This window comes from Colletotrichum truncatum (genome assembly GCF_014235925.2).
Source record: "Colletotrichum truncatum strain CMES1059 chromosome Unknown Contig_0002, whole genome shotgun sequence".
NCBI classification, from domain to species: domain Eukaryota; kingdom Fungi; phylum Ascomycota; class Sordariomycetes; order Glomerellales; family Glomerellaceae; genus Colletotrichum; species Colletotrichum truncatum.
The window spans coordinates 4,198,059-4,222,105 of NW_027222399.1; the positions used below are offsets into that span (position 1 = coordinate 4,198,059).

The 24,047-nt window shown below is 46.2% G+C and overlaps 6 protein-coding genes across 6 annotated transcripts; 4 read left to right on the top strand and 2 right to left on the bottom strand.

Annotated features, from left to right (window-relative positions):
• Positions 1–718: 718 nt before the first annotated feature.
• CTRU02_204084 (uncharacterized protein) lies at positions 719–3,238 on the top strand (the record flags this gene model as incomplete). The annotated part of the gene is made up of 1 exon (XM_070204323.1): positions 719–3,238. The coding sequence occupies one exon, from the start codon at positions 719–721 to the stop codon at positions 3,236–3,238; it is 2,520 nt and encodes an 839-aa protein (XP_070062086.1).
• A 3,456-nt stretch (positions 3,239–6,694) lies between these two features.
• Positions 6,695–9,634, bottom strand: CTRU02_204085 (uncharacterized protein; the record flags this gene model as incomplete). Its single annotated transcript, XM_070204324.1, has 1 exon — positions 6,695–9,634. One exon carries the CDS (start codon positions 9,632–9,634, stop codon positions 6,695–6,697), a length of 2,940 nt encoding a protein of 979 aa, XP_070062087.1.
• Positions 9,635–9,846: 212 nt separating this feature from the next.
• On the bottom strand, positions 9,847–9,957 carry CTRU02_204086 (uncharacterized protein; the record flags this gene model as incomplete). The annotated part of the gene is made up of 1 exon (XM_070204325.1): positions 9,847–9,957. The coding sequence occupies one exon, from the start codon at positions 9,955–9,957 to the stop codon at positions 9,847–9,849; it is 111 nt and encodes a 36-aa protein (XP_070062088.1).
• A 4,689-nt stretch (positions 9,958–14,646) lies between these two features.
• Positions 14,647–18,339, top strand: CTRU02_204087 (uncharacterized protein; the record flags this gene model as incomplete). Its single annotated transcript, XM_036728179.2, has 1 exon — positions 14,647–18,339. The coding sequence occupies one exon, from the start codon at positions 14,647–14,649 to the stop codon at positions 18,337–18,339; it is 3,693 nt and encodes a 1,230-aa protein (XP_036579888.2).
• A 547-nt stretch (positions 18,340–18,886) lies between these two features.
• Positions 18,887–20,542, top strand: CTRU02_204088 (transposase; the record flags this gene model as incomplete). Its single annotated transcript, XM_070204326.1, has 1 exon — positions 18,887–20,542. The coding sequence occupies one exon, from the start codon at positions 18,887–18,889 to the stop codon at positions 20,540–20,542; it is 1,656 nt and encodes a 551-aa protein (XP_070062089.1).
• Positions 20,543–21,792: 1,250 nt separating this feature from the next.
• On the top strand, positions 21,793–23,322 carry CTRU02_204089 (cytochrome P450 51; the record flags this gene model as incomplete). Its single annotated transcript, XM_036728180.1, has 1 exon — positions 21,793–23,322. One exon carries the CDS (start codon positions 21,793–21,795, stop codon positions 23,320–23,322), a length of 1,530 nt encoding a protein of 509 aa, XP_036579889.1.
• Positions 23,323–24,047: the final 725 nt, after the last annotated feature.

Sequence of the window (24,047 nt, forward strand, 5' to 3'; positions counted from 1 at the left end):
ACTTCTTGCGGCGAGCCTGAAGCCCAAGGTTCGAGAGCAAGAATCAGTGGTAGCACTGCGCTTCGACAAGTCGTTGTGGGCGGTCGTGTCTATGCTGGCGGTCTTGAAGGCGGGCGCAGCTTTCGTGTCCTTGGACCCGGCTCAGCCTGATCAAAGGCAAAAGACCATCTTCGAGGACGCAGACGCTGCTCTGCTGCTCATTCCCGAAACACCTTCTGCTGAAATACCGTCGTGGGCGGCGGACAAGTACTACGTGGTCTCCGAGGCCGCTGTCCAGCATACTCCCACTCAGAACGGCGAGGGTCCGGTTTCCATCATTGGGGCCGAGTCAGTCCAGTCTCACCACGCAGCATACATTGTTTACACATCGGGGAGCAGTGGAAAGCCCAAGGGTATCATCGTCGAACATGCTGCGCTCTGCACCAGCACTCGGGAGCAAGCCAAGGCCATGGGCATCGGACCTGGCTCACGGGTGCTGCAATTCGCCGCATACACATTTGACGTTAGTGTCGGCGACATTTTCACAACCTTGATACACGGGGCCTGCTTGTGCATACCCGACGACGCTACTCGGAGAGACAATCTGGCCAAGGCCATGACGGACATGGCAGTCACACACGCGTGTCTGACAAGCACGGTAGCAGGCTTCCTGGACCCTGCCGATGTGCCCACCCTCCAGACGCTGACGCTTGGGGGTGAGCCGCTTTCGAAGCAAAACATGGTCAAGTGGGCAGACAAGGTTCGTCTGAACAACATCTACGGCCCCGCAGAGTGTACCGTGTGGTGTTTTGTGCAACGAGACGTCAAGTCCACCGACAACGAGAACCGGTTCGGCCACGGCATCGGCGCGAGAGGCTGGATTGCGGACCCGGACGACAGCGACAGGCTCTTACCCGTGGGCGCTGTGGGCGAGCTCCTCGTGGAAGGTCCGCTGCTTGCGCGAGGATATCTGAACAACCCGGAGCAGACGGCGGCATCTTTCATCACGGACCCAACCTGGCTCCACATGTTTGGGCCGGTGGACAAGCGTCGGTTGTACAAGACGGGTGACCTGGTGCGCTATGATCCAACCGACGGAGCCATGATATTTGTTGGTCGCAAGGACACGCAGGTCAAGCTTCGCGGTCAACGCATCGAGCTGGGCGAGATCGAACACCATCTGCGTCTCGCCCTCGGCACGGCCGACGACGCCGCGGCCGTGAACGATGTCGTGGTCGATGTGTTCAAGCCGTCCCCGTCGAGCGATGCCGTGCTGGTGGCATTTATCAGCATCGGCTCCTCCTTTCGGCCGGATCCGGACCAAGAGGGACTGGGAGCCGAGGTCAAGGAGTATGTCTCCTCGGTCGCGCGTGTATCGAAAAAGGCGCTGGCTCAGGTCCTCCCGTCGTACATGATCCCCGCCGTCTTCGTGCCGGTGGAGAAAGTCCCTCTCTCTACGTCGGGGAAGACAGACATGCGGACACTGCGCAAGATATGCTCCAGTCTGTCGTGGGCCGAGCTCCTCGACATTGCCTCTGGTTCCTCATCTACCGGCGGCCACCAAGGAGAAAAGGGCGTAGCTGGCAGGACCGAGGCGGAAAGCCACATGGCCGAAGCGTGGGCCAAGCTTCTGGGGATATCACCAGATCGAATCGCACCGTCTGACAGTTTCATCTCGCTTGGCGGCAACTCCCTCATGGCCATCCATCTCGTCGCAGCTTACCGAGCGCGCGGCCTATCCCTGGCGGTGGCGGACATTCTCCAGCACCCCGGGCTATCTGCCATGACGTCTTGCGTCGTGCCCATTCGACCAGCCAAATCCACGATGGTGAACCTTGATGAATTCTCCGGCATGAGCGCGGGGGAGGTTTCGAGGGAGGCCTTGTTCGCCGACGCTGCACAGCAGTGCGGGGTCGGGCGTGATGCTGTCGTGGCGGTGTACCCCTGTACGCCGTTGCAGCAGGAAATGATGGATTTGTCGATGGCGGGCAAGACTTCTCAGTTCGCCCACGAGCTGTCGCGACTATGGCCGGCCCTGGATTTCGGTCGTTTCAAGAGAGCGTGGGAAGAGGTGGTGAGAGTGCACCCGATCCTCCGCACCAGGTTCATTCGAAGCAGTCATGATGGCGTCTTGAGACAAGCGGTCATCGACGAAGCACTGTGGTGGGAGGCTCCTCGAAGCTTCGATGACTACATGGCGAGCAATTTCCCCACATGGACGACCAAGCTTGGCGACCGCCTCGCGAGATGGTCGCTCTACGAAGAAGAACATGGCGATGGCCAGGCCAGCAGCCAAATGTTGATCATCAGCCTGCATCATTCCATCTTCGACGGCGTCGTGCTGCACCACGTCTTCAGCCAGCTCTTTGCGGCGTACAGCGGAACCGAACTGCCCCGCAACCCACCCAACTTTGGCGAGTATCTGTGGCGTGTCTCTCGAGACGTGGAGACGAGGGCCGGCGACCACATTGCATTCTGGGACAAGTACTTGACTGGCTGGGAGCAGGCCGGCGCGTTCCCCCCGGCCATCGAGCCCCACGGCCACCAGGTGCAGGCGACCGGTGGAGCGATGCGATTCCTGCCCTTCGAAGGCGGAGTCCGGCCCGAGCTCGGAAATCTGACCCTGTCGACGCTGTTGCGGGGGTCGTGGGCCCTGTTGTTGGCGCGCCGGACGGCGTCCAAATGCGTGGTCTTCTCGACCTTCCTGGCCGGACGCAATGTCGACATGGACGGCATCGAGGGCTTGGTCGCGCCCACGTTCACCCATGTGCCCATCCTCGCCCGGGTCTCGGCGGCGGAGGAGGAGGAGGACGAGGCGCAGACGGTGCGCCAGTTTCTCGGCACGATCCAGGCCGACGCCATCGCCATGATCCCGTACGAGGCCACGGGTATGCCGACGATCCGCCAGGCTTGCCGATCCGGGACGCAGCCAAGCTACCTGTCCCGCAACCTCGTCGTGGTGCAGCCGATGCCCAAGGGCGGTGGAATGCTGCCGGCCAAGGGCGGTGACGGCCAGCCGCTGCCGTTCCCAGGGGACATCCTGTGCGGCCCTCGCATCGACGCGGCAGCCATGGGGGCGTTCAATCCGTTCCCGCTGCTGATGGAGATGACGATGCTGGACGAGGGAGTCGCCTTTCGCGTCAGCTTCGACGAGCAGATTCTCTCGGCGGAACAGGTGGAAGAGCTGCTGGACGAGCTGGCCTTGATCATCCAGACGCTCCCCGGTCAGTTGGACCATGCGGTGGCCCGGGTGGTCTGAGGCGGCAGATGTGGTCTGAGGGAGACGGACATGGTACGAGGCCATCAACGATAATTACCTTGTTACGGGGATGATGGCGACCAAAATCTCAAGTGTCGCGCAAGTCAGCATACCCCATCCCTACGCACCCCCCTATCCCTGCGTAGGCGATTTCCCTCCTCTACCAACATTACCATTTTACTTCTTCTACTAATATTATAATTATAATATAAAAAATAAAATCTTTCAAAATCACTAGTATTTTTACTATGCTAAATATATAGAAGATAGCATTTCTAAAGGCATTAACTATATTTTAGGTAGAATATTTATTTATATTATATCTCGAGAATATAAAGTATTAAAATTAACCTTACGCTTTAGGATTAAAGGTATAAAGCCTTATATTACTACCTAGGCTAAACTCTAGTACTTATTACTATATTAAGAGACTTATCTTGCTAATTAGATTATCTTATAAAATACCTTTAGCTTCTTACCTTTTTATAATTAAGTTAGAATCTTTACTAAGCAAATTCTTACTCTTAGTAGTAAATATATATCCCTTAGAAAGTATTAAATTAATAGTTTTAAATAGCGAAACCTATCTATTAAGACTCTAAGTAGTAAGCTAATTAATAATATTTATATTAAGGCTTTAAATACTAAGAATATAAAATAGTTTTTTAATTTTCTAAATAATCTTATTATTATTAAGACAGGGTTAGGATGTATAGTAGCTAAAGGGGTTGGAAGAGCGTAAGGCCTACTAATAAGGAGGCATAAGGCGGCGCGCGAGGGAAAGCCTTCGAGGCTATAAGCTAGGATATCGTAAATAGAGGAATAATTATTATTATTATATATAGTTACTTATTTTAGAAATTCTATAATCGCAAAGCTAATTCTTAAGCTTTTTCGTTTATCTTTTTTATTTAGGTTTATAAATACTTTTAGCTATCGATTAATATTATTTTCTTTATTCTTAGACTTATAGTTACGAATTAATAATTCGCCCCCTACTTTCTATTATTAAGAATAATAATAATTATATAGGTTAAGTATTTTTATTAGTTATTAATAGCTATAGGTCTAGCGTTTATTTAAAAAATACTTAGAAGTAGATATAATTCTTTAGATATACGACTTAAATTATTAGAAGAAGAGTATTTTTATACTATTTAAGCGATTGCCTACTATTAATATAACATATTACTACTTATTTACGAAAGTATTAATAATATATAATATAAACGACTATATAGCTAAACTAAGTAAAGGATTTATAAACCTAAAAAGTTAAGAAATAAAAGATACGATAGCTATATATTAACTACCTTAACCTAAGGATCTTAGAGACTTTAAAAAGTTATAGTAAAAGTAAGTAAGGGTTAGTTAATACTACTTATTAGAAATTTCTTTTTCTTCTCTTTTATATTAATATAGATAAAGCAATACGAAATAGAAAGGGGCTAAACCTTTAAAGAGAGAATCGCGATATTAACGAATTAATAAATAAAACGAAAAATAAGTATACTTAGATAAGCTAATAAGCTTTAATAAAAAGCTAGTAATAAAAGCTAAGCAAAACGGTAAAAAGATACCGATATTAATAAGTAAGAAGATATTAATAGTAAGAAGCTTACTATATTAAAGAAGAAATATAATTCGGTTAGTATAGCTAATAAGGGAGGAGAATCTTATAGTTACCCCTTAATAAGTAAAATAATACTTACGAATTAGATAAACTAAAGATAAGGAGAATATTAAAAAGAAAAATAAAAAAGATTATAAAAAACGGTAGTTATAAAGAGAATTATAAAAAAACTATATCTTTTAAGCAATTATACTTATAAACTATACGAAAGTAAGAAACGAAAATAATAAATAAGAAAACTATTTATATAATAAATAAATATATTAAGTAATTAAGAAAATAATTAATAAAAGCAAGCTACCTTAAATAGATAGGCTTTTAAACCTTTAAATAATAATACTATATAGCCTAACCCTTAAATATATAGAAAACCTTTTTTCGAAGATATTTAAAAATAAGCTTTTTATAATAAAAGCTTAGAAAAAGCTAAATTAAAGTAATAGTAAGATTTTTAAACTTAATCTAATTAGTAAGATAATAAAAAACCTATTATAAAAGCTTATTGTTGAATGGGCTCTCTGTACGATCGTACTGTCATAAATGTAGGGTGAACCAAAGATTCTATTTTCCGTGATTACCTTTCCTAACTAGATGTTGCCTTCCGTACGAACAGATATATCTCTGTCCATACCTAGACACGAGTCGTGCATGACAGGTAATAAACCATGATCCCTTCCTCAGACATTTAGGTGTTACAGGTGCTAGTCATGCCACCTATACACCCCTTTGCCTGTGACAGCCTTGTCGTACGGTCATGTGATTATCGTTATTCCAACACTCACAACTTTTCTTTTTATGACCGTACGTGCCTATCCTTTGTCCAATTAGGTTGCGCTATTCCAGTTCGTAATAGCTTTACTTGATTAATATATGTCGTAAGGGTGAATGTAGGAAGTCGTCTCGTACGCCTTCCTCTCTTGTCGGTTGAGTAAGTCGCGTGTCCTACGTGCCTTCCTCTATTGCTTCACCTCACTTTTTCTTGTTTTTTTTTTTTTTTTTTTTTTTTCTGCCTACTTAGGCAGAGCTTTCCGTATTGAAATGATAAAAACGCGTCTTTTCTTCTTTTCCTCTTACTTACCTTTTCTCCTCTTCGTACACCACTTCTTCTCTCTTCTCTTCGTACGTTGAACAATCATTCTCATTCAACGCTTTTTTTTTTTTTTTCCCTTTTATGTTTTCTAACCATGGTCTAGAACGATGAACGTAATGCTCTTGCCCTGCCGTCGCACGACATTGAAGTGCGTATGACTAGCAACATGAGCGTTCAAGAGTTCGTCGCCTCTATCATACGACGCTCTAGTTACTTCATCGCGATCATCATTCAGTCTCGAGGTCGTACGATGCCTGCTTGCGCCAGCAAGTGTGCGACCTCTGGCTCTCCTCGATTCCGGGAGTGTGTTCGTCTCAGGACCCTCTCTGATGGCTCGTGTGCGGAATGCGTCTAGCAGTCGCACGGCGCTCGTTGCTCTCACCGTGGTCAGGAGGATGGTTCGTCCGATTCGTCTGGTGGTAGCAACCATTCCGACAACGATGATGATGATGAGTCTCCCCGTCGCTCTAACTATCGGAAGCCGTACGCCCGTGGCGCTCGCCAGCCCGACCGTACGCCTGGTCGCAAGCTTGGTCGTGGTGTCGGCACCTCTGGCAGCTTCCTTGGCTCTTCTCACAACCCGCAGCTGATTGAGAAGGAGTAATTGGGGGATTGGTTCATTCGTACGGTGGTTATCTATGATCTCAAGGGTCCGGCTCTCATAGACTAACATCTGGTGGTGGATCTTGGTATTGGGGTTTTCGTACGATAGTAAAATCGCACGAGTTGATTGTCATTCGTCTTTTCCCCCAAGTCTATCCACGTACGCTTCGATTCTTATCCTGAGCTTGCTTGTCGTAATTAACTGCTCGAGCGCTGAATTTGGTGACTTCTTTGTGAAAGCATCTGCTGGATTGTCTTTGCCATCGATCCATCTCACTTCTGAGATTTCTTTCTTCTCGTACGACTCCCTCAGGCTCATGATATCGATCATAAGTCTTTTCTCATCAGTAGTTCCTAGTCGTACGAGGCATTCATACAGAGATCTTGAGTCTGTACAAATCACGACTGGAATTCCTGGGAGGTTGAGCGTACGAAGAATCCGGTTCAAGGTACTGCTTAACGATATGCCACTGTCAAAGCCTGTAGTCATTCCGTATAGTTCGCTAGCTAGTACGCTTCGAGTCACTCGTTTGCATTTCGTTGAGCTCCAGTGGATAATATTTCCATTGATCTCAAAGTCTGTCGTCGTACGAGCTGTTTCCTCTGCAAGTACGATAACAAATCCAAGCTGTGATGAAAGGTCTGTATTATTTGCAAATGATCCGTCTGTGAAGATATACATCTTTGTTCGTACGAAGTCGAGTGGAATATATTTAAGACCTCGATCAGGGTTGTCTATTTGCCATTGAAGTCGTACGTTCAGAGCTTCAATGTCCTCTTTACTTGGTTCTTTGATCTGAGCTGCGACTGCTAAATCGTACGATGCCTCTGGCTGGCATATTGAAGCAAGGTATGCGCCCCTTGCCCGCTGCGAAACGTACTGTTGTCGTGCATCAAGTGCATCTATCTCTATAGTATTGAGCTGCTTAACTTGTCCTTTCTGTAAGAAAGTAAAGTAGTCTTCGTACGACTGAATCCTGCCGCCATTGAAATCTACTTCTTGGTTATGTGATAGGATTGTTTTCGGCTTCGCACGAAGGCCCTTCTTCTCCAATTGTTCCTCTTCCCGTACGGAGAAACTTGCTGTTGCGAAACTCATTGTATCGTCTGTTTGCATTGCCGTGATACCAAAGTCGTCTGCTCCTGTCGTAGTATAAAGGAGGCATGGGTCGTACGTTGACTCTATCATTCCAAGGTCCTCCTTGTGGTGTGTAGCGTACGTCTTATACCAGTAAAGACCTGATTCTGCTAATCCGTAGAGCGGCTTCACGATATGTAGGAGTGTTCTTTCTGGGTATTTACCCTCGAGTTCCCTGGGAAGTCGTGCGATAATTGTTCTTTTTAATGGATCGTCCGATTGGGTATATGCCTGCGTAATATCCCTGAGTTCTCCTTGACACTTGAAGTCTCGTACGAGGGTAGGTCCAAGGGCGAGGAGTAGTCTCTGACTCATCCTCTGGATCGTTGGTGCCTGTGTAAGGATTTCCTCCTTTTCCTGGTCACCATATCCTTGGATTACTAGTCTTGACTTTTCGTACGGCTTCGTGGTTTTGTTTTTGATTTCTCTAACCATTCGTGTACGAAAGATCCGTATGTTGGAGTGTTTGTCTGGGTCGTACCGAATAAAGGTAAAGACTCCCTGGTTGATTAACGCGTCGATCTCAATCCTATCCGACTCTTCGTACGGTAATCCTGGTGTTGTGATTATGTTGTCAAGTCGGAGTTTTACTGCTAACTCGTAGTTGTCTTTCTCTTTCTGAGTGAGAAAATGTCTTGGGGATTGTCGTACGGCCCTTCTTTGACCCTTCTTTGGCCGTCCTCTTTTCCTTGGTTGTGGTTGAGGGATTTGCCGTGCGACGTCTGGTTCAGACTCTTCCTGGGGTTGTGTATCGTCCCTATAGTATGGTTTGACGTGTGTCGCCCGAAACTGTGTAGGTCCGTTTATCATGTTCACAGTTACATTATGTCCCTCAATCCCCTGTACTTCGTACGGTCCGGTCCATCCCTTGTTTTCTCTCCATACCATGACTTCGCTCTGGATAGGGAGGGATAAGACTTGTTGAATATTAGGACCGTTCCTTGTATTGATCGCACGGTTGATCTCAACCTCTGCGCGGATGCCTTGAAGTAACTTCCTTGCCTTCTGGGCGGCTTCTGCCCGTTGTACGATTTCTGGTGATGGTGGTGAATCCTTGTTAATACGTGGATAAGTACCGAATACCAGAAGTGTTGGTACGATTCCGTACGGTCCAGCTGTATCGTTTAACGCTTTGATAGCCATCTGTAGGATTGTCTCATCGTCTGTATTATGACTGAGTTCGGTATGAAGGATATCGTACGCTCGCCTTAAGGGAGCGTGAGCTCTCTCGACTTTGCCGACTGCCCAGTGTGCTTCTACTGGCATCTCATCGCACGTAATACCCATAATTTCGGCATGTTTGCGGAATTCAGTAGATGCGAAGTTTGTCCCCGGATCGTGTACGATATGGTCTGGTGGACCGACATAGGTGTTAATCCAACATTTGGTTAACGCATTCCATGTGTCTCGTGCGGAAAGGGATTTTAGGAATGTTGCTCCTTGAAAGCTTGTTTCCGTATCGATCACATGTAAGGCATTTTTGTCCTTCAGTCGTACGACATCTACCACGATTTCGTAATTGAAATAGCTCTCGTCCTTAAGGGAGAACTTAAATCTCCTTGGAGCTGGATCGTGCGACTGGCAGTTGTGACAGAACTTCTGGACCTTTTCTAAAATCGACTGGCTAATATCGTCGTGTCCAGCGTTTTTCAGAAGTTGGTATAGTCGTTCCGTACGAGGATGTCCAAATCGTCTATGTAAACGCCTTAGTTGTACCTCCGTAAAGAAAATACTTGACTCTCTTTTGCTGAGATTGAAAAAAGCATGGCCCCATTTGCGTACGACTGGAATATGTTTCCCATCTCGTCGTACGATAACATTCGCAATGTTGTTGAAGTATGCCTTTAGTCTATCTGCATCTTTTAAAGAGAATAAGAATGGCGTAGCTGACTCGAAGATATGGTACTTCACTCGTCCGATTGGATTCTCCATGATGATAGTCCCGATTGATGTGTTTAAGCGTCCGTCTCCGAATCGTACGTAGACCGACCCTGGTTTCCAGGATACTTTTGCTTGTGGGTTTTCCCTGAGGTATGCTATGACCTGTGACTTGCCGACTGTAGAAACTTTCGCTGCACCTGTGTCCCAAAGTTCCCCTTGGTAAACTGATGTATATGGGTCTTGTAGTACGAATTGAGTTGCTTCTACTGTCTTTGGAGCTGAGAAAATGTCTTCCCCTGTCGTACGGTGGAAGAATGCTGCTGAAGTAAGGAAAATTGAAACCTCCTCGTCTCCAGTATCATCATCGTCACCATCAGAAATATTTTCAACAGGGTTATCTCCCTCTACTTCTTGTAGATATGCTGTAAAATCATCGTACGGCTCCTGGTGGAGTGTATAACATGCTTGTAGGTATTGGTCTCTTGCATATTTGCGTTCCTCATCAGAATGGTTTGTCGACCAACAGCCTGTCTTCTTACAGATGAAGCATCTTTTGCTTGTGTTCGTACGGGTAGGTTTTCCTTGGGATATGTTCCCTTGGTCTTGTCTTTCGTACGTCTGTCCTTGAGGTCTTCGGTAGGGTTGTTGCTTATGTCTGCTTCTCTGGTTGGAATTATACCGCCTATCGACAAAGTTAATGTCGTACGATATTGTCTTCCTATCGATTGCAACTTGTAGCGAGGCTCGTAAGTTAGAGAATAGCTCCTCACATGTCTGGTCAGACTTGTGATTACTGAGGGCGTTCTCTAGCTCTGGTACGCCTCGGCATGCCTGGATAACTTGCGTGCGAAGCATAATTTCTCCTTGGAATCCTGTACCTAGTGCTCGTTGTACGAGAGATAACTTATCAAATAATGCTTCGAGGACCTCGATCGGTTTCTTGTCTGGTTCCTCACGTTTAACTCGTACGAAAGATAATGTTGTCCAATCTGTATAGTAGAGATTGTGGTTGATGTCTGTATTGAAATGTGCATCTAGCATCTTGTAAATCTCGTCCCACCTCTTTGTTGGCCCGATATGGTGGAGGTAGAATTCCTCCGCACGATCGGCTAAGATGTCTGGAAACACGGCATGGTATTGGTCCTCTGTTATTCGCAATCGTCTGCAGAAGCTGATGAAAATCTTGGCCTTGTCATACAGGATATCGTACGGTTTGCCAGTATAGTTCCTCTCTTTCTTCCATCCCTTCTGAAAGACCGCAATCGTGCTTGGTTCGCACGGTCCATTCTGGACTATGCGTCGTGGTGGAAGATCGTAAATACTGTTTGCTGTATAGATACTTGTTGTACGATCCTGTATCTGTGGGAAGCTCTCGATCTCCTGGGTATATCTTGCCCCTGGGGGTAGATTCTGTGTGCTTGATTGATCTCGAGTATTTGACTTCCTGCTTGCTCGTTCGGTATCGTACGAAGGTTCGATTGACTCTATCGCTGGTTCAGCTAAAGTCTGACGTGTAGTTGTCTCTGGGGTTCGGACCGGTGTGCGTGTAATAATGTTCGTACGGCTTGATGTTCTTGTCTGGGAATTATCCCGGTCGTCCGTAGAATCGAATCCTTTTGCTATGTCTGAGACTATATCGACTAATTGTTCTGAAACCGTCCTTGATTTAGGTAGTTGAAAGCCTTTTAGTTTAAGTAGTCGTGCGAACTCGGTTTTGTACGTCCGGTTAACTAAGTCCCATTGGTATGGCGACCATTGATGGAAGTCCTCGTACAATTTCGTAGTAAGTACTTCCTGTGGAGGGTCTAGGTGTATGATTTCCATCATTACGTAGCCGACGTATGTTGTTAATTGTTTCTCCGAAGGTCCTGTTTCGATATCGACTAAGTCTCCCCAGTATTTCGGATCTGTAGACTTCTTCCATATACTAATAGGAATAGTACTCTTTGCACTCATGTCTTCGTACGTGACCTCATAGTCATTTTCCTCCTCCTGGAGGAGGTCTTGCTGTACGATATCAGGTTCTCCTGATGTCGTCATGTTGGCAACCGTTTCGTATCGTACGGTATCTAGTTGGATGGTTGTTGAAATGTGCCGTTGCGCACACTATTTGCTAAAGTATTGCACGATAGGATTCTTGTCCGGTTACGACTCACCGCAGCGACAACAAGAATCTGTCTCGTACGATATTATAACAAACCGTCTTCTCAGGCTAGTTGTCCGGTTACGACTCACCGCAGCGACAACAACTAGGCTAAGGCTCTTAGCACAAGAGATTTCCTAGCGTGACCCCTTAGGTATTCTTTCGAATTTCTCGCCTCGTACTTGCGTACGAGACTACCCGGTAGCCCGGCCGTAAAACCTCGATCTTGTCTCTTCACTCTTGCTAATCTGTGATCGCACGATGCAATCACTCGTGACTGCCAAGCAATCACTGATCAGTGTTGAATGGGCTCTCTGTACGATCGTACTGTCATAAATGTAGGGTGAACCAAAGATTCTATTTTCCGTGATTACCTTTCCTAACTAGATGTTGCCTTCCGTACGAACAGATATATCTCTGTCCATACCTAGACACGAGTCGTGCATGACAGGTAATAAACCATGATCCCTTCCTCAGACATTTAGGTGTTACAGGTGCTAGTCATGCCACCTATACACCCCTTTGCCTGTGACAGCCTTGTCGTACGGTCATGTGATTATCGTTATTCCAACACTTATAATATTTTAATAATAATCCTTTATAGTTTAAGTCTTTTTAAAATAACTAGCGCGAGAGACGCTTTTAAAAGGCTTATAATAGTCTATACTTAGGAAAGGCTTCTTATTACGTAGAAGGATATTACGTTATTAGTAAATAGTATTAATAAATAGTATACTTTATATATAATAGTTTTATAAAGAAATAACGCTCCTAAGTTTATAAAAGATAAGATTATTAACTTCCTTAATAAATATTATACTTATAAGAAGCTAGCTAATATAACTAATAAAAAGCTGATAGCTAATATTTATATTTTTTATAACTAAAAGTATAAGTAAGTAGTTAAGTTATATACTTAAGACTTATTATAAACTAAAATAAAAGATAAATTAATATAAGTTTATAAAATCGTAAACCTAGTAGTTAAGTAAAACCTTAACGAAGAGATTAAGGGGATTATTTATAAAGATCGAATCTTAGATAATAACCTTATAGGATTTTTAAACTTTTTTATAAAGATTAAGGATTTATAGCTAAAAGTAGATAAGAAGGGATAAGTTACTTTATTTAACTTAAAGCTTATTTAAATCGCTTTTTATTAGTTTTTAAAAAAAGTAATATATATAGCTATAAAAGCCTTAAGATATAACGTTAATAGCCTCCTTAATATCTAATAAAAATAACTTAAAACTACCTTTATTAAGTAGTCTAGAAATAAAATTATATATAAAAACCTAAGTAGGTTTATAAATACCTTCTTTATAACTATTAGACTATATATACTAGCTTTAAAAGAGAAATTATAAACCTTCTTAAGGTCTAGACCTAAGATACCCTTACCTCTTAGAAGAGATAATCTAAATATAGATAGTCTAGCTAGGTTTATAAATAACCTTATTATTAATAACGCTATATATATAGAATTTATAGAATTTATAAACTATAAATATAGTTTAGAAAGTAACTTAAGAACTATAGTTAAAATATATACTATTACTATTACCTTATACCTAAACTAGTCTTAGCAAGAGAGTTACTAAAGTAGTTAAGGAGGTTATAAAGGAGGAGGGGGAGGATATAAGATTTACTAGCCTAGCTATAATAAAACCCCTATTAAGAGGTATTTCTTTTATAATAAGGATAACTATTAAGTTACTAGCTATAACTTATATTTATATAGTATTTCGAGAGAATTTTTTTATTATAAACCGCTATTTTAATATATTAGATAATTTAGGAGAATAACTAATATAAAAGTAGAAGATAGAATAATTAATAAAGGAAAATGACGAACGGAATTCCGTTTCACCCCCTGTTTCACCCCCTGTGAAACCTACACTGATCAGTGGTAAACCTCACAGTTGCCATTAATTTGGTTAACTTCACAATTACCACTCTGCTACGGACAAACCGCAGATCAGCAAGGTCAACACCAGAAGAGACGACTTCTTGAACTGGATACCCAAGCCCAGGTAAAAGTAGGGATTTCGTGCTAACGAGAGAAGAAGCGAGAGTAACTGGGATCTACGGAAACCAGCAGAAGAAAGCTTCTTTTCCTCGAATCTACCAGCAATCCGATTATTCGAGTAACCTAGGGACTGCTACGCTCACCCTAGGCGGGATAAGGTTAATCGCAGCCAATTATCGCTGGCAAGAGCGTTCCATCACGCGTTTTCAATCACCAGAAGAAGAGACCTACCGAATCGACGGTCCTCCAACCTCTTCACGCCACAAGGGCGAAGATTCACGAATCCCACAAGGGATAACAACTTCCCCAACTACAACTATCCCCCACGCGCGGTGCCAATCACGAGGCGCCCGCTAGTTTCTCAATAAATCCCCAGACGAGGTGCCAACCGCGAGGCGCCTGCCACAAGAGACCTCCCCACTAGAAGAAGAACACGCCGAAAGGCGAGCGGAGACTACCGGCGGTAATCCGCCTATACAGCTATACGTATACGCCTCCGAGGCTGCGGCTTAGGAGAAACGCACGTGGTTGTGGGCGTCATAAGGCCAACTGTCCGCTAGATTCTAAACTTCCCAACAGTGAGGAGCGAAGCCCGAAGCGAGAAAGAGAGATTCACGAGAGAATCTACGGTAGAACTCTCTCCCTACCAATTCGAGACCTGTGTATACCCTCACACCCCTCGAGAACATCAGCGAGAACGGCGCCGACGGAAACAAACGACGAACCGACGAAAATCCCCGATTTCACGATTCTTTCCCCTTAGAATCGTAATATCCCGAATCGTCTTTTGACTCCCACTTCCAGGCCTGCATCTTGCACCAATCGCAGCTGACGCTGTTGAGGATTAGAATTCAAGATTCTAAACAGAAGTAATCCTTTTATACTGTCAGAATGGAGCGAAATTCACGAGAAGGATCGCCCGCGAGCGGCGTCACTGCCAAAAGCCAATCAACAGTCCCCATCCCACAGAGAATCGAAAGTATGATCGATCCAGCAGTATGGGGCAACTGGGCAATCGACCTTACAAACGCTAGCCCACAGCAACTGGGTTCCTATATGGGTTTCCTACTTGAGACCTATGAGAAGAGGAATCTCACGGGCCTCGAGCTATGGAACGAAGTTTCTCCCGATTTCGCCGACTGGTCAGAAGAAGACTTCCAGAACGTACCTCCCCCAATCCTACGATTCTTCAGAGACTATTTAATCGGTAACGGCGTCTACGTCGAAATGGATGGCAAGAAAATCTCGAAAAACGTGGCATTAGCCCTCAAAAAGGAAGAATTCCACTACTGGTCACCCCAAGAACTCGAACAAGGCGTCAAGAGATATCGCAACCTGAAGGCTCTGATAAAAGACCCCGAATTCCACGAAGAGATCACGAGACCGGCAACAGTAGCCAACAGCACAGGAGGAAGAGTCGAACCAACCCTACAGCCACCTCCTCCACAAGAACAACAACAGTGGCAACTACCGTACCGACCGCCACATCCCACGGTCTCTCCGTTAACAGACTTCCAACCATACGAGTCAACAGACCGTATCGGAAAGCAATTAACAGAATTCGCGAAACTATACCCCGACGATATGAAATACAGCGGCGATATGTACGATGTACTCGAAAAGAAGATGCCAGTATTCGTGGATCACTGTAGAATGCTGGGAATTCACACCTCCCAATACAACAGGGCACTTCCCCTAATACTGAAAGGAATAGCCAAAACCTACTTCTACGCCTCGATTAAAGTGATCAACCCACAGCCCAACTTCGAGACCATGATCAACCAATTGAAATCACACTTCGAGACTAGGGAAAGGCAACAAGCGTACGTTACGCAGTGGAATACAACTACTCTTCCCCAAATCATTCGCGATAACCCTGGAAAGACCAAATCGGAGTGTTTTGACATACTATGTGACAAATTAAGCAAGATTCAGCCCGGTTTGCCACAACAGGATCACAACGACCGATCCCTCCATACCCAACTTCTACACGCTTGTAGAGATATTCCAGAGTGTGCAATGGCGTTATTTGTACCGGCTGAGACGTACGAGGGACTTCGCAGCCAATTAATCTCGTCGATCGAGACAGCTACCCGTCTCAACCAACAACAATTCAACACAGTAGCCAACCCACCAGAGCAGTACTGGACCGACAGAACTTTCAACGGTCGAGGGCGTTATTCACGATACAGTCGTTCATCACGAAGTCGATCATCACGAGGAAGAAGCCGTGACAGACCCCTATTACCGCCAACGCCTAAGAAGTGCTACGTGTGTGGAAAACCTAACTGCTGGTCAACCAAACACACCACAGAAGAGAGACGAAAAGCGTACGAGAAGTTCAAAACCACCCAATATGCCCAGGATACGTCACTTCCAGCATATGGCCAATTTCTCGTCCAATACGAGGGTTTCGACGGGTTAGACCTACAACCTACCGCCGAAGACCCCCAGCAATACTACCACGTAACCGAACAAACCAGTGAAAGTGACGAAGAGGAAGAGACCGGCAGCGACAGTCAATTCCAGGTCACCGCCTATTTCACTACAACAGCAATTGACGGCAACAGGATCGCCACGATCCTAGCAGACCAGTCAACCCGCCATGCTATTACGAAAGAAGACCTCTTCCGCAACCAACCAGAACCGAAAGAGCTACCTTCGCAATTCACACTCGAGGGACGCTACTCTGCCCAGAACTTCCAAGGGATCATGCCCGACTCGGGCGCAGCAGGATTCTCAACCGCTGGCCACCCACAATTCGTGGCCCTACAACAAATTTACGAAGGAATTACGTTAAACACTGAGGCGGCTGGCGGCGTTACAGTGAAATTCGGCGATGGGATACCACTGGAGTCTATAGGGACTACCAAAGTGCCAACGCCGTTTGGAAGCGTCAAATTTCACGTTATTGAGACTAACACTCCCTTCCTTATGTGCCTAGGAGATATGGACCGATTGAAGGTCTACTTTAACAACGTTACGAATACCCTCATCCAAGGAAATAAGGTCGTACCTATTATTCGCAAATGGGGCCACCCATGGTTATTACTCGATAAGGAGAAACCACTCGCCTGGAACCACCTCACAGACGCTGAATTGCGACGGGTTCACCGTCGCTTCGGACACCCATCTGTTCAACGATTACACAAGGTGCTCCAGAGGGCCGGCCACCCAGTTGAAATTACGGCAATTGAGCAACTATCGAAAGTCTGCCATCGATGCCAAATGCACGCACCAGCGCCATCACGGTTCAAATTCACGTTACGAGACGATTACGAATTCAACTACGAGGTTATCGCCGACGTGATGTACCTTGAGGGTAACAGACCGGTCCTCCACGTCGTCGATACCGCCACGGCGTTCAACGCCGCCCGGTTCCTTGAGGACATTTCTGCGAAAGCCACTTGGGAAGCCCTACGCCTCTGCTGGATAGATGTGTATCAGGGACCCCCAGACTGGCTAGTTACCGACGCTGGAACAAACTTCCGCTCAACAGAATTCCGAAACGCGGCGAGAGGAATGGCAATTGAAATCAAGGAAATTCCCATAGAAGCCCACAACAGTATTGGGAAAGTTGAACGATACCATACACCTCTAAGGAGGGCGTACGAAATCATCAGAGCAGAAGACCCAACAATTACGCCAGAATCAGCACTTCAAACAGCAGTCAAAGCAGTCAACGATACTGCTGGCCCGAACGGAATAGTGCCAACACTCTTGGTATTCGGCTCGTACCCACGAATTACCGACGATTCGCCGCCATCTCCCGAAGTCACAAGGCGGGCGAAAGCGATTAAGAAGGCGACGAGCGAAGTACGCGAACTTCACGCAAGGCGACAGGTGGCAGAAGCTATCGCCACCCGCAATGGCCCTGATACAGGGCCAATTGTTAATTTACCGCTACGGTCGCAAGTACGAGTATGGCGCGAAAAGAAGGGCTGGACCGGACCGTTTACTTTAGCAGCCATAAACGGCGAAACCTGTACTGTCGATACGCCACGTGGTCCGAAGACCTTCCGGTCTACCGTAGTCAAACCATACTACGAAGATCCCGATCAACCACCTAATTCCATCGCCGCGCCAGAAGAAGAAGAACCCGAAGCTAAGATACCGCAGCAGGAAGTAGTACGCGACGAAATTATCGTCGCCGGCGGAGGCAGTGAACCGGACGAACCGCAAGAGGCACCGGAGCCACCGAGAAGACGCCCGGGCAGACCCCGGAAGAGACCACTGCCAATCGCCCACTTCACAGAGGAATTCAACGATGACCCGGATTATCAACAAATATTCCTATCGATTAAGGAGCAAGCAGACGAAGAATTGGCAATCAAACTACGACGAGAAGGTGTTATTACTACACCAGGCGAACCGTTCGAACAGTCAACTAAACAAGAGATCAACAGCCTCATCGCTAGAGGAGTGTTCAAATTCACCCAGTTCAATAAGAGAAGGCACCAGAACGTACGAATCTTCCGATCTCGTATCGTCAACGAAGTCAAGGGTAAAACAACCCTGCTGATGCCCTCACGAAGAGCAAACCAAATCGAGCCCTCGAGAGATTCGTTGATAGCAACACGATAACGATACGTATGGAGGGATGGGTAACAAGACCGTAACTACGGGAGAAAGTAGGGATAGGAGGCCGAATTGACGAGGAGACGGAACTGTATAGGGACAACGTATTCCAACCGCTTCAACACCATAAAAAGAGAGTTTCCAGTGTTGCGATAGTTGGAATACGGAGTCGTGTGGCACTTCCAGCCACACGCCCGCCAGGCTGAGAGGCCCAAGCCTCCCAGACCCACGTGACAGGCCAAGGGGGAATATCCCCACCTTCTAGTCAACAACACCACTTTCAACAATCATGAACCATCGATTAGAACCAATTTACTGTTATTTGTTATTGACGAACGGAATTCCGTTTCACCCCCTGTTTCACCCCCTGTGAAACCTACAGAAAAGTAAAAAGTAAACCTAATAAGAAGATTATCTTCTTTTACATTATAATAAATACTTCGAACTACCTATAACGTACATGATAAGCGAGTGAGACAGACAAGCGAGTGAGACAGTAAACCGCGACCGTCGCACCTTGACGCGACCGGCACCTTTTCCTCTACAATAAATCATGGAATCAGCTAGTATTGAAAGAAGGTTACAAATTGCCCTTCAAGCAATGAGAAATGACCCAAAACTTAGTGCTCGGGCCGCAGGTGCACTCTATACAGTCAGTCACGCAACATTAAGCCGGCGACTAAAGGGAATAGTCTCACGACGCGACAGCATGCCTAATTCACGGAATTTATCAGATTTAGAAGAGAAGACAATAGTTGAGTATATTCTCGACCTAGATGCGCGATCATTTCCTCCCCGGCTGAGTGGTGTGGAAGAAATGGCCAATCGACTTCTCGTAGAGCGCGACGCGCCTCCAGTTGGGAAGCGCTGGGCTTCTAATTTCGTCAAGCGACAACCACAGCTTAGGACGCGTTTCTTTCGCAAGTATGACCATAAGAGAGCTCAATGCGAAGATCCAGAGGTGATTCGTGGCTGGTTTTCGCTTGTGAAGAATACAATTGCGAAGTATGGTATTGCTGATGCTGATATCTACAACTTTGATGAGACCGGCTTTATGATGGGCGTTATTGCTTCTGGAATGGTTGTTACAAGTGCTGAAAGGCGTTCAAATACGAAGATGACACAGCCTGGCAATAGGGAATGGGTTACAGTTATCCAGGCTATTAATTCCCAAGGGGAGAGCATCCCGCCATACATCATCGTTGCAGGCCAGTATCACCTCTCAAGCTGGTATACAGAAACCTCTCTTCCGGGCGATTGGGCTATTGCAACGTCTGAAAATGGATGGACAACAAACGAGAGAGGTATTGACTGGATCAGACACTTCGACATTTATACAAAACCACGTACGTCTGGGAAATATCGCCTCCTCGTTGTTGATGGTCATGAAAGTCACCACTCCGCAGCCTTCGAGCTCTTTTGTCAAGAAAACAACATTATTACACTGTGCATGCCGGCTCACTCGTCTCATCTACTTCAACCCTTAGATGTTGGTTGTTTTCAGCCGTTAAAGAATGCCTACGGTCGGCAAATTGAGAATAAGATGCGGCGAGGCACAACCCATATCTCGAAGGAAGATTTCTTTGCAGCATTTCACGAAGCTTTTAAGCAGTCTTTTACGAGGAAAAATATCCAGGGAGGTTTCCGAGGAGCTGGACTTGTCCCTTTGAATGCAGAAAGTGTTCTCTCAAAGCTGGATGTAAAGTTCCGAACGCCAACGCCTGAGGAGGGGGTCCCTCAGACACCAGACCCTTGGATCTCTAGGACGCCGAGCAACCCAAGCGAAGCAAGATCACAGTCTACTTTTATTAAGAGTCGAATCTCACGCCACCGAAGCAGCTCTCCAGCATCAATTTATAGTGCTGTGAGTAAGCTAGCCAGAGGGACAGAAGGACTAGGGCATCGGGTAGCATTACTAGAGTCAGAGGTTCAAATCCTTCGAGAGGAGAATGCAATATTAAGTCGGCGTCGAAGGGCTAAGAAAACACGTCTACAGAAAGGAGGAAGTCTTACTATATCTACTGGAGAGGATATACAGTCGCAAAGAGAGGCAGACACGCAACTACAAGAGGAAACGCGACGGAGTAGTGGTCGCAAAGTGAGGTCTGAGACGACTCATCGTCGGTGTGGCGTATGCGGGAATACAGGCCACAACGCGAGAACATGTCAATTTATTAAGGAAACATCCGAAGAACAGGAATCCGAGTAGTATTAATCAATCTAAGATTTCTTGTTATAGATTTCGATATTATTGTCGCGAAGGTCTGGTTTACTGTCTCACTCGCTTGTCTGTCTCACTCGCTTATCATGTACGTTAAGTATAAAAGCTATATAATAATAGACTTTATATAGGAATATTACTATTAAAATATTTATATAATATTTCTACTAGCTTATACTAGCTATATTACTTAACTTTTAGACTTAATAGTTTTTAGTTTACTTAAGTAATACTATTATAATAAGGTTTTATATTATAACGCCTTTATTAATAGTTTTAACCTTAGGAAGTAAGGATTTCTTTACTACTATACCTTAATATATATAAAGGCTTTCTTAAATCCTAATATATACTTTAGTTAGAAAGCAACTAGCTTATAGCTTGTTAACCGTTATAAAGTTCTTAAAAGCTTTTAGTTTCTTATTAACTAAGCTCCCCTTATCCTTAAACTACTTAAAATACTAAAAAGAATTATAAGAAGCAAGGCTAAATAGCTAGTAACTCTTTAAAAGTTAGCTAATATTAAGAAATTTATTAATATACTTAAAAGTATACTAAAGATAGTAAAAAGATATACTATCTATATACTAAGAAAGTTAAGGAAGGCTATTAATAAGAAAAATAGCTATACTATTATAGTAGAAAAGTAAGCTAGTTAGCTAAAAGCTAAACTAGAGATTACTATACTATTTAAGAAGAAGAAAGTAATACCTAACCTAAATAAGACGTTTATAAACATTACTAATATTAAAGTATTATAATAACTTATAAAAAAGGTATAATAGAAATCTCTTACTACTATTTGTAATTAGGAGAAAGAATTTAATAGTTTCTATAGTTTTTTTTGCCTAGAAGTTATAGTAGTTAAGGATAATTAAACACATAGTCATTTTCGCCTTTATTATATTGCTATAAAAATGGTGCGCAGGGACAGGGGGGTGCGTAGGGATGGGGTGTGCTGACTTATATTTTGCATGTGCCTGCGCCTGCGCCTGCGCCTGCACCGGAGACCTTCAGTGGCCCGTGCACCGCAACCGCCGTATTCGTATTCGCATCACCTTCCACTGCTGCCACCTGCTGCCACTGCTCACCCAAGGCGCCCTAACCTCCTTACATTAGCTAAGCTACCTTTTACACCGTGCCTCCCCTAATAAATACTTCCACCATCTTCGACCACATTTCCCCTTTCTCGTCAACTCCATTTCGCTCGCCTTCGTGCACGCGAGCCCTCCTCCCAGATGGATTCCAGCATTCTGGCCTTCTTTGCGCACGCTGCGACCTATGCCGTCGCGCTCTCCGCGCTGGCCATCATCGTCAATGTCCTTCGCCAACTACTCCCGCGCAAAAAGTCAGAGCCGCCCTTGATCTTTCACTGGATACCATTCATCGGCAACGCCGTCTCGTATGGCACCAATCCCTTCGAATTCTACCGAGAGTGCCGGAGGAAGCATGGCGATATCTTCACCTTCATCCTGTTCGGCAGGAAGATGACCGTCTACCTCGGCACCCAAGGCAACGAATTCATCCTCAACGGCAGACTCCAAGATGTCAATGCCGAGGAGATCTACTCGCCCCTCACCACGCCTGTTTTCGGAAGCGATATCATCTACGACTGCCCCAACTCCAAACTCATGGAACAGAAGAAGTTTGTCAAGTTCGGCCTGACCCAAGCCGCCCTTGAATCCTACGTCCCCTTGATCGAGAAGGAGGTCCTCGACTACCTCAAGTCCGAGTTCAAAGGCCCGCGAGGAAAAGTGAACATTTCGGCCGCCATGTCCGAGATAACCGTCTTCACGGCCGGCCGCACTCTCCAGGGCGCCGAAGTGCGCAAGAAGCTCACCGCCGAGTTCGCCGACTATTATCACGACCTGGACATGGGTTTCCGGCCCATCAACTTCCTCATGCCCTGGGCCCCTCTTCCCCAAAACCGACGACGCGACGCTGCCCGCGAGAAGATGCGATCCGTCTACACGGAACTGATCGACGCGCGACGCAACGGCCAGGGCGGCGACCAAGAACCGGACATGATCTCTCATCTGATGAGCTGCGTGTACAAGAACGGCACGCCGCTGCCGGACAAGGAGATTGCCCACATGATGATTACCCTGCTCATGGGCGGCCAACATTCGTCTGCGTCTTCCAGCGCCTGGATCATGCTCCGCCTCGCCTCGCGCCCCGACTTGGTCGAGGAGCTGTATCGGGAGCAGTTGCAGAATCTTGGCCCGGACACCACTAGGCCACTGCAATACGCCGACCTCGATCGACTCCCTCTGCTGCAAAACGTCGTCAAGGAGACGCTTCGAGTGCATTCCTCCATCCATTCCCTGATGCGCAAGGTCATGAACCCCATGAAGGTGCCCAACAGCGACTATGTCATCACCCCCGACAAGGTGCTCGTGGCGTCGCCCATTTCATCGCACCTGGACGAAAAGTACTTCCCAAACGCCCAGGTCTGGGACCCGCACCGCTGGGACAGCCGGGTCGAGGTCGAGTTGGAGGAGGACATGGTGGATTACGGCTACGGCGCCGTGAACAAGGGCACGAGAAGTCCGTATCTGCCGTTTGGGGCCGGCCGCCACCGGTGCATCGGCGAAAAGTTCGCCTACGTCAACCTCGTCACCATTATTCTCACCATGGTACGAAACTTGAAGCTCAACACGGTCGATGGCAAATCCTGGGTGCCCCCGACCGATTACGCATCCTTGTTTTCGCGCCCTCCCTTGGCCGCCGAAATCCTCTGGGAACGACGCTTGCAAGGGTCCGCATAGCTACCCATGTACCATGTACCATGTACTCATCGAGGCTATAGAAATAAAGCTCCCGGCCATAGACCCACTGATTTACCCCTGGAGAGACTGATGGGTCGATGATTGATGAACGTGACCGACCTGCCTAGATTACGGGATTGCAGGAGATTGCAGTATGACATGGTAGATTGGTGGGTTAACAAATCCCGACTTCTCACTTGGGTAGGACATTAGCCAAGATAATTTACGCTCCACCCTGGGCGTATACTACGTACATGATCCATCCCGTCAAGACCCCTGCCCGGGCGCAAGGCTGCAGGGATCTAGCTCCTGGAGACTTTTCCCAATGGGTACAAACTAACTTATGCAATTAAGCCATCCAAAACGCACAGGGTGTGCATATAACGTACAGGTGCAGGTAGCCACCAGCCATGTACCAGTACACGGAGTACCTGGATCATGCTCAGTACCTCGTCTCGTTCTTCTTGCCCATTCGAACTTGCAAGAAACGTGGCAGGGTCCCGAAAAGGAAACAAACTGCCCAGGCGCCGAGCTGACGTGTTGCTCAGCAGAAGGACCAAGACTCAACATGCGTGTCAAGGCAAGGCGAGTACGACCATGCCCTTGCTCCCCAATATCCACGGATAGGTCTGGTCTTGGGTACTGTGTGGATAGCACATGGCCGAACAAGTGCGGCGTCGTTGGACGACCAAGAAGAACGATTCCTATATGTGTCACTCGAGCCA